The 10661-nt window shown below is 43.2% G+C and overlaps 1 protein-coding gene across 1 annotated transcript in view; it reads left to right on the top strand.

The window, feature by feature from the left end:
- The first annotated feature begins 810 nt into the window (after positions 1-810).
- MOXD1 (monooxygenase DBH like 1) overlaps positions 811-10661 on the top strand; it is an 88457-nt gene continuing 78606 nt past the window's right edge. Inside the window, exon 1 of the mRNA XM_081829024.1 lies at positions 811-1127. Within this exon, the coding sequence (XP_081685150.1) occupies positions 864-1127 (264 nt within the window). The 5' untranslated portion in view covers positions 811-863. The remainder of the gene's footprint in view (positions 1128-10661) is intronic.

The following is a 10661-nucleotide window of genomic DNA, read 5'->3' as shown; positions in this document are numbered from 1 at the left end:
ATACCAGGAAAAGACGATTTCAGATTTAATCTAACTTCCAAATGATGCTTTAACCCTGACCTACGACGATGACAAAGTAGTTTGGCAGTACTTGTCCCCTCAAAACCAAACCAAACCAAACCCAGGAGGAAGGCAGGCACCAGGGCGCTGACTCCTGCCATCAGGAGCGAGCCCTTCCCAGCCCTGGGACTCCCACAGGGTGAAAGGGTGAGAGAAATGTCCTGGAGGAGATGAATGGTGTCCCTCCGTGGGCTAGGGGGATCGCCGGGTACATTGGCTTCAGAAAGTCAACTGCAATGGATAGGGAAGTGTTAAACAGTGGCCCTGACTGGTACTTTATCTCACTGTCCCTCCACCAAAACCCAGGATTATCCCTTTTGATCACTCAACTCCTCCCCTTCTCGGCTAGGCTAAACTTGCCCTCTGTCATCAGTTTCTCCTTTCCCCAGGGACTCACTCCCGCGCCGTCCTCCGCCCTAACAAGCGCCCACGTTCTCCCAGAACTAGAGGGCTCACTCCTTTCCCCTCGGCCCCAGCCCCTTTTTCTCGGCTTCTGCCTCCTGCACCCGGGACGTCCCTCTCTTGCCTCCTCACCGAGCCCAGACCTCGGGGACCGAGACCAGGGTGCGGGGCCGCAGGTGGATGGGCTGGAAGCCCGACGCGCCGAGGGTCGCCAGCGGCTGGGAGGGGAGCGGGAGCGGGAGCCGGAGCGGGAGCGGGTGGGGCCCCTCCCCGCGGGCGGGCGCGCGGCGGGCCGAGGGGGCGGGCCCAGGCCTCCCGCGCGCCGCCGCCGCCCCTCGAGCCGCCTCCTCGCTCTGCCTGTCGGCGCGACCCAGGTGCCGGCGGGCAGGAGGCGCCCGAGGATGTGCGGCTGGCCGCTGCTCCTGCTTTGGGGGCTGCTCCCCGGCGCGGCTGCGGGGGGCTTGGGCCGGGCCCTCCCGCACCGCACCCTCCTCGACTCCGAGGGCAAATACTGGCTGAGCTGGGGCCCACGGGGCGGCCGGCTCGCCTTTCGCCTCGAGGTGCGCACCGCCGGCTACGTGGGCTTCGGCTTCTCGCCCACCGGGGCCATGGCCGCGGCGGACATCGTCGTGGGCGGCGTGGCCCACGGGCGGCCCTATCTGCAGGTAAGCCCGTTCCCCTTCTGGAGCCCGCCGCGCCGAGCCCCGTCCCGTCTCCCGCCCTCGGAGCAGACGCGAGTGCAGGCGCCCCCGGGGCCAGCGGCTGTACTCCGCGGCCGAGGCTGGAAGCCGTCGCTCCCACCCCCCCCGCCCCCCGCCCCCCGGCAGCCCTGCAGCCCGAACCCCGCACGCGCTCCCCTTGGTGGTCGGCTCCCGCACCCCCGGAGCCAAAGGCGCCGGCGGCTGGGCTCTCCGCTTCCACCGCCCGGCCCCGAGTTTTCGCCCGGGTAAGCTGAGCACGGGTGACCTCGGGCAGCTTTCCGTCTCTGAACACTTTCTTGTCCCCAGCGTCCCACTTACTAGATTCCCCCACATACACACCTGCCACGCATCCCCATTCATCCCTCCTGGGAAAGGAGAACGACCCTTTGGGGACCTAACGGGACTGCTGTCGGGGTTGAAGGGACCTGTGAGCTTTAAGCACTCTGCTGTCTTGCTGTCTAGGACAAGGATCCCAGAACTTACAAATCATAGCTATTCTGGAGCCCCCAGGCACGGAGCTGAGGTCAGCTGCCTCACCTGAGAGATGAATGAAAGGTCCCCAAGTATCATTTAGGAACTTTGCTATTCTGGGAGCCCGTTAGGATGCCCATTAAGAGACCTGCACAACTTACAGTTCCCCAGGCAAAATCCTCTATGAAGTGGAGAACTTTTCACTTATTTTAATAGCTAACAAAGTTAATTTGACAGCTGCCGTTTTGCTTTGAAAGAGTCGGAGTAGATACATTGCCTGTTCATAGATATCTTTATGAATAGGAGGGGGAAAAAATTGTGAGAAAACCAGAATGACAAGGTGGTTAGGTTTTCTGGACATCTTTGTTTATTTGATCTTGACAACATTTGGACACTTTTCCACAGTTACATAACATCGTGGTGCATATACTCTGTTACTTATAAAAAGTTCATCCTGGAATACTGCTCTTTGCTAAAAGTCTCTGCTTCCAAATGAAAACTCCTTGCTGTTCTGGCATTGGGTTAAGGTTTTGATGATATTAAAATCAATGCACCGGATGGATACCAAAGTGCCTTTGTCAGTAATTTTATTCCTGACTTCTCAGTTTGATTTCCACAACTTTCTGGCTGAGATGCCATCAAATTTTAACCCTAATTCTGGCACTGAGCTATTAACTCTGGCTAGAGATAAAGAAAATGACAGTAATAAAAACTTCAAAACGATCCTGTTGTCTGTTTTTTTCATAAATTAATCCTTTTCTCCCAAAATAAGTATTCTACAACTCCAATAAAATTAAATTTTATGAGGATTGTGCTTTGTTGAAGTCATTGATGTATAAATATCCTCCTGCGGCAGCATTTCAGACATTAAATTTGTAAACCAAGAATTTGATCCCAGACACAGGCCTCACTAGCTGAATAACTTAACTCTCTTCTGATAATGAAGAAGAAAATACCTTATTTAAATACCTAATTGAGCCAAGTCTTTTTGTTTGTTTGTTTGTTCAAGGTGGGAAAGGTAATATGCCCCTTAACTATCCTTGCATGTTTTGTTGAAAGGGACATGGAAAATCTTTCTATGGTAATATCATAAAATAGGATATACTTTAAAAGATAACTTGATATTGTTTCCCCCCCAAAGAGTAATATTTCTAGAAAGCCCATCCAATTTGATATCAAATGAAAAAGGAAGAGTAGAGTCCTGTTTCAACATGCCATAATTGGCCCACCAGAAAAACAGACTTTGTTAAACTACAGTGTTTTCACACTGCTGGTGGTTCTTCATAAAGACTGCATAAAAATTAACTAAGTGCTCTCTGGATTGACTTTGAGCCATAGAAATTTTCTCAGAGTAATCAGTGAATACCTATCAATCACTATGAGATAAACTTTAGAAATGGTCACTTTCCCAATATATTTAATGAGCAAGAAATAGGATTTTCCCCTCCATTTTTATTTCTCAGGAAATAAAATCCTTATTTTCATCCATAAATGATAAATATTTTCTTAGTGGACTGACATCCTTTACTGTTCCCTTTCCTTAATCCTACTCATTCTAGGACATATAAAATACACTAAAAATTATGCTAATCAGTAATATGGAAAGAAAATTGACTGAAAACCTCTTTAATAAAATGAAAGACACCAAACACTAAAAATAAAAAGAAATGTATCAGCTCCATCTGGGTCATCCAGGCTAGGTGATTTTCCAAAACTTGAAATTGAATCTTCTCTCTAGAAACTATTAATTTGAGAGTCTTCACACAGTGGTGTGATAAGGATATCCTGAGCAACTATACCAAAAGGTGAATAGGGTTCTTAAACAGTGTATGTGATTCAATTAGTAGACTTTGGATTTGATGTAACTTTACTCCCAGTGAGAATGAACTTTGCAAGACAAAGCATTGGCTTCTGGGGCATCCAGGTATGTGCAGCTGCTAATGGTTGGAGATGGCATCAGCCTGCCTCATAATACCCTACATTGACATATGGGTCACATCCCCTTGTGGCTTTTTTTTTTTCATATATGTTATGTCCTCCTTTCTTATTTAATTTTTAAAAACTTGACCTTCAGATATTTTTTTCTGTCATTATTCTGACTTCTATTTTTCTGGTTATCTTAAACCTTTTGTTTCAATAGGATATTAACTCCTGGATAACTGTGTGAGAATATATTCCAGCCAACCGGTAGAGAATTGTTTGTTAAAATAGATGCCACAAACCCAAATGCCCATAGAGGTCAGACAGCAAGGATAAAAGAGTGGTGGTCTTGGTGCAATGCAATAGACAGTAGAGAGGATGGAGGAAAAAAGAGTTCTTGTGACTGAGTTACTGTTGTGTGGGAATGCAAATCAGGTATTGGCAGATCTTTTGTTTTTGTTTTTGCTTTTTTTGAGTTTTTGAGAGAAGATGGAAATTTAGATGTGTGTAAATAAAATCTGATTATGAAATAGTGGCCACAGTTCAAGTTTGTACAAAGCACCATGTAGAGCACATATATACACAAAATTTTAGTGGAGATAAGAGCCCATGGACAAATTAATCTGGGGCCAAGAGGGGAAAAGCTAAGGTTAGTGAAGAATCAACCCAGATTATGAAAGGCAGAGAGGCAGGTTCCATTTCTCTTCAGGCCTGGCTTATTCTGTGCAAAGAAATGCCCAGTGCCAGAGGGGACCTTGCCCAATTTTTTTAATCTATTGTATAACACAACACCCCAAAACATAGTCGCTTGCTACAGTGACACTTAGTTTGCTCACAAATCTGCAATCCGAGGAGGGGCTAAGTGGGGACGGGTGTCTGCTTCACTTGATGTCAACTCCAAGGTGAGTGGTTGGAATCATTGGAAGGCTCCCTCGATCACTTGCCTGACTGGCATCTGCTGTCAGCTCTTGGCTGGGGACCTCAGCTGGTCCTGTGGTGGCAGTGTGGCCACTCCATGTTGCCACTCAGCTTCCCCACAGCTGAGTGGCCGGGTCCGCGTAGTGAACATCTGAAGGGGCCCAGGTAGAAACTGGATAGCAGCCATTTATAACTTAGCCTTTGAGTCATCTTCATTGTAGTCACGTCTCACTGGATTCAAGAGGGAACATAGACTGCGCCTCAGGATCACATCATAAGGAGGTCACAGGGGAATGGAATACATGACTGTGGCCATCTTTGCAAAACACTTGCTTTCACACCCATCCCCACTGACTTGTCACAGTCTCCTTCCTACCACCACCTTTGAGTACATGTCTACCTGCATACACTCTCTCTTGATACTACTGAGATCAGGAGGCAATATTTACTTATTCATCTTCTTCCCTTTTATACACACTCTCTCACACCACTCACATGGAGTTAGTGAACAGTTAGTTCTCCTACTCCACACTCCCTTGCTAGTAAAGACTACCGACGCTCTACAACTCCACATTTTTCAGTGGTTGCCAATGACTAGTTCAGAGTTGGACCCAATGAGAATACCTCCAGAGGGCAGTGTGACATTTGCTTGTAGGCTTCTGGAGTGAAAAAAATCAACTTCTAATTTCCTTGCCTCAAGGCAATAGGTTCGTCCACCCTTAAAACTATACCCAGAGATGAGCTTTATGGAAATTTGCCCTGCCCATTTTCTAACCCTATGACCCAGTCTGGAGACAGATCCTCAAATGGTATACAACTAGGTCCGATCAAATGGGAAAGAAAAGAGAAATGTGGTTGCAAAGTGAAGCGGGTCTCAGTATAATCTATCAGATACACTATCGTGGAGCCACACCCCCTTGGGGTAGCATGACCCCTGGGATGCTGCCGAGGTCATTTCTGCACTGTCTTTCACAGGATTGTCAGGGGTGGGGGTGGGAAGCAGTCTTTCCTCTTGCATTGGCTTTTGAAAACCTCACTATTTTGTCTCAATGAATTAACTCTCACTTCCCTGATGGATTCATGTCCTTTTCTTGTACTTTGCCCCTTTTTGACACAGTGCAATCCCACCCCCAACCCAGCCACTTAGCAACTGTGAGTCCCCATTTGAGGCAAGTAATCCGGGTTGATGAATGCCTAGTTTGTGTGAGTTAGAGAAGAGGGCAGCATTGTGGGATGTGCTCGTTGAATTGGCACAAAAATTGGTCACTCTTCCTTTGGGGGTAGAAATCGCTAGTGAATGGAGGCTGAAACATATGTCATCATTTGTCACAGCCTTGCTCCTGGGCTGTCTCTAAAACTGAAACATTTCTCTGATGAGAAGTAAGTCTTCAGCAGCAGGGTAACTGCTGCTGGGCTGTTCGCTGAGGAAGTGCTTGGAAATTGTGCTGTGATTTGAAATCACAGAAAACAGTGAGCATTCTTTGTGGTTAACTATGTGCTGCTTTTAAGTGCACCCCAGCCAACGGCTACAAAGAAATGTTTGGAAAGCAAATTGAAAAGCTGTAAGGGAAAGATGAAGAAAGTGTACAACCCTGACACAGCTCAGCTGGGGCTTTGTTAAGAGATATTTATAAGTCTTCAGATTATGCCCCCCACCCCAATTTCCAGATGACGAAGGGACCTCTCCAAGCGTCGTGCTTTGTGCATTAGTAATAAGGACACATGAACCAGTGTAATGCTCCACGCATGATGATACTCTTCAGCTGTGTGGTTCTCCCTGGCAGAGCAGATGATTTTATAATGCCAGCCTGAGGAAACAGGGCAGACCTAAGAGCCAAGGGAACAATGCACCTGAATTGACCAACAAGTTCAAGGCTTCAAACAACCCATGGCATATTTCTGGGTTATTTCTTGGAAGGGAAGGCAGAGTCCACTTCAAAGAAAGTGAATGGTGGCTTATTGATTCATTTTTGTAATAGAGCCCTATTACAATAAAGTTGCTGGCAAAAGGAATGAATTCATTATACATCACCATGTTTCTGAAAATGTTTGATCCATATGAAAAAAAAAGACAAAACTGTGCATATGGATGCCTCACAATGCTGTTTATTGTAACTTTTAAAAAATAACTAGTACAGAATTTTTAAATAGACAGTTGTTTCTCCAGGAAACTTCTTCCCAATCTATGTCTCTTAAACTTGTTACATTCTAGAGCAGATCAAAAAAAAAAAAAGAAAAAAGAAAAAAAAAAAGCTGCTCATAAGCATAGCACATAGCACATAGTATTCTACAAAAATAACTTCAAATGCCTAATTTTTGTTAACCGTAAAGTTGGAATTATATATCTAGTGCTATACAAATAATGTATAGACCAGATTTAATTTGCTATTGAGGACTTTACTCATTCATCTCATTTCCTATTCATCTCATTTCTTATGAGAAAACTTTGAACAGTTTTTGCTTTTACAGATTAAATGTTGCTGTCCTGTATATTTACTTGTTGCTCTTACGAGCTCAGAGTTCAGGGTTGCCTGGCTGGCTCAGTCTGAAGAACGTGTGACTCTTGATCTCAGGGTCATGAGTTTGAGCCCCATGTTGGGTGTAGAGGTTGCTAAAAAATAAACTTAAAAAAAAAAAAGAGCTCAGAGTTCAGTTGATTCCCCTCAGGTTTCCTAAATTTCCCTACATCCCCAGTTTTACAGGTGAGAAACTGAATCTTAAGTACCTATTAAATGGTTTGTTGGAGGCCATGAAGATCAGCAGCCTGGATTCATTTCCTCTGAGTCCCGGTCTGCTGTTCTTTCTTCTCCTACAAGTAAGCAGCAGCTTACATAAAAACATATTCCAATTTTCTTCCTTAATAGTGAAAGAACATGTATAATAGAATACATTTTAAAAGTGATTGGTAAATTAAAATCATAGTATTTCTCTTACCACTTCTGTTGCCTTCTGTCATAGACATACATTTCTATGATATGATTTTTCATTCATTGAGTTTTCAGTATATGCCATACACTCTTAAGTCCTTGAAGTGTGGACTCTCATGTAATTCTCACAATAGCCCTGTGAGGTCAACGTCTTATTTCTCCCACTCTGTAGATGTACAAACTTGAGGCTCCAGGTCACACAGCAGGGGAATCATTTGTGATTCTCACATGACTGAGTAAAACACTTACCTATGGGCAGTGAATGTTGGAATGTTCATTCATTCATGTAACCAATATTGATTGAACTTTAATTGAACAGTTCCCAATCCTAGGGACATAGCATTGAGTGAGATGAGGCCAGTGGTATCATGGAGCTCAGATTTTGGTGGGGGATAAACAAATAAATACATAAACAAGAAAAATATCAGAAAGTGCTGAGAATTAAAATAGAGTGATGTGATAAGGGGAAACCATGTGGCTCTTTCAGATTAGGATGCTTCTAATCAAGACCTGAGGGAAAACAAATGTCCCAAGTCTTAAAGGTTGTCTTTGGAGATTAATCATAATGTTTACAACTCAAAATATTATATACTGTGAAGAAGATTATCTGGCATGCGCATCAAAGAAGTTAGTAGACCTTGAATATAGGAAACTGCTTACCTGGGAGAAATATAATTAATGTTTTAACAAATGTGTCTGAACCACAGAGCTCTCTTTTCTGTTTCTGTGGCTTTGCTACACAGATGTTTAGTAAGCTCCACTAGAGTCTTTTGGGCTTTGATCTAGAGACTTGGTGATTTTATAGAAGTTTCTTTCTTAATTCTAGGTGTGAATGTTTTTCCCTTATACTCTGTGTTCTTTCTCATCTGCAATAATATTAGAGAGCTAAAGAACTTGGAGAAGCTAGATCAGCAAAACACACGTCCCTGCGGAAGATTTCCATCTTTCGGGCAATTTTTAAATGGAAATCTCAGTTTGGTAGATAAAACTAAGTTGCTGCCCTTTTTTCCCCTGCAAAGTTCATGCACTGAAACTCACTCATACAAGGGAACTGATGGTAGATGAAACCAGGTAGAAGCTAGGCCTCCTGGTACTTTGGACATCCAGATCCCTTTGGACAGGGCCAAGATGGATTCACGCCATGGCAGATTGCAGTCCAGTGATGAACAGCAGGGTTAAGAGAGAACTGAGAACTGAGAAAGATACTTTCTATGTCAGAAGTTCCCAAACTTCTCTGCACACCAGCATCACTTGGTGGTCTTTAAAAAATTCTAATGTCCAGGTAACTGCCCTCCCTCCCCCATACCAATTAAATCTCATACAATCTCAGGGGGTGGACATAGACATTAATAAATTTTAGTTTCCCAGGTGATTCTGATTGGCAGACATGCTCGGGAACTACTGACCTTATGTGTTCAGGCTCTTTGATAGAAATCAGGTGGTCGACTCCTTTATGGTCAACCTACAGAAGTCTGGAAGATTCCAGGCATCTGGCATGGGGATGCAAAGGAGAATTCCGTTTGAAACCATTCAGAGTGCATTTGAAGTCTGATGTTTGAAGCAAGGGTGGGCATATGTCTGGATACTGAAAACTATTTTATAAAATAGAAGAATAAAGTGAATTTTCCTAAAATGGAAATGCTTCTGAGATGAGTTTGACAAAGTTATTGATAACTCTAAGTATTTTTTCAGATTTACATGCTGAAACAAGAGTAGCAATGGAAGGAATGTGGGTGGTGGTGTATTTCAACATATGCTGAACCAGAAATCTCTCTCCTCCTCATAGCTTTCTATCATTTCTATACCCCTTTTGTCAGTTGGTTCTAGCTGCCGTATTTCTAGGCAACAGGAATATCTGCCCACACAGAGTCTAAAATTCATAAGTTATATATGGTTATAGGGCATCAAGGGAACATTAATAAATGAAAGTTCCAGATAATTCTCAGCCTGTATTTAAGCCAAGAGAAATGTTCTACTTTAAAATCTTTTATTAGAATTAACAGTAACAAAATGGACTCCCTTTGTATTTGGAAAAATTCTCAAGTGTCTTTCCAGTTATGTAAATAGATATCCTCTCCCTTCCTTCCTCTGTTCTCCAATGTTACTAATAAGCAGTGAGATGCCCTAAAGCTATCACTGCAGAAGGGAGAGGAGAAAAAGTAGCGGGAGTGGTAGATAATTAATATTTTATTAGGGTTTGGATGGAACATTTACAAGTTGGTGATTGTCAGTGTTGCCACATCTTCCTGAAGTACCAGGGACAACAATTCCTTGTGCTTGGCAGGTCGTCAAGAAATGCCTGCCGAATAACTGCGGAACACTTAAAAGCAGGAATTCTTGGTGTGAATCCAGGCACTGCTTGTTGCTTATTGGATGTGTTGTCCCTGGCAAACTCTTTAGCCTCTCTAAGTGATGGTTTCCTTTATGAAGAAGGGACTCCTGCTATCTAAAGCATGGGGTTTTGGTGAGAATTAAGTGAAATCAGCATGTAAAACTCTTAAGCCAAGTATGTGGCACGTTGAAAATACTTAAATACAAGATATTGTTATAATCGATCAAGCAATCAGTGAAATGTCAGAATTAGCAGGAGATGACATGGAGACAAACATGGCAGCTTTTCAACTTGGGGAAAAGGTGTCTGCTCAATGTAGAGATCAGGGATCTTGATAGCAGTTTTTAAGAAAATTTGAGGAAAAACCGTAAGCCATTGGTTTGTGAATACTTTGCCATCATTACTGACCAGAGACCAGCATGGTTTCAATAAACACAGATTATACTAGCAAGACTGCATTTTCTTTCGCATTTGGTTTGCTGGACTTGTAGTTGGAGTATTAAATAAATGGTACATCTGAATGATAGTAAGGTAATTGGCAGGGTTTCTCATTTCTTGTATGAGGTGGACTAATAAAGTTGAATTAGGCATAATCGTAGATATTTAAACATTCATACCCAAAATATGTTGATAACAGACTGGCTACATTAGATTACGGGATGAGGACTCAAAGATGGTGATATATTAAAATAATGAAAGGAAACTAAAAGTTAAAAAGTCACTGAGAATACACATAGAGTTCAACACTTGGTTAAATAATTAGTTGTGTATATATAAAATGTGTAAAAATGAACTTAGAATTCATATGGAAAAGTTCTAAATATTAGGTCATTTTAAACTCAGAATATGAGCTGGCTAAACATACAGATGCAATATTAGCCTATAAACTCTAGTGTTTACATCAAGAGAGGTAATATTTTTTTTTTTTTT

Source organism: Leptonychotes weddellii, chromosome 8, assembly GCF_054177405.1.
Source record: "Leptonychotes weddellii isolate Sample4059 chromosome 8, ASM5417740v2, whole genome shotgun sequence".
In the NCBI taxonomy this organism is placed as follows: domain Eukaryota; kingdom Metazoa; phylum Chordata; class Mammalia; order Carnivora; family Phocidae; genus Leptonychotes; species Leptonychotes weddellii.
This window is presented reverse-complemented; position numbering and strand designations above follow the sequence as displayed.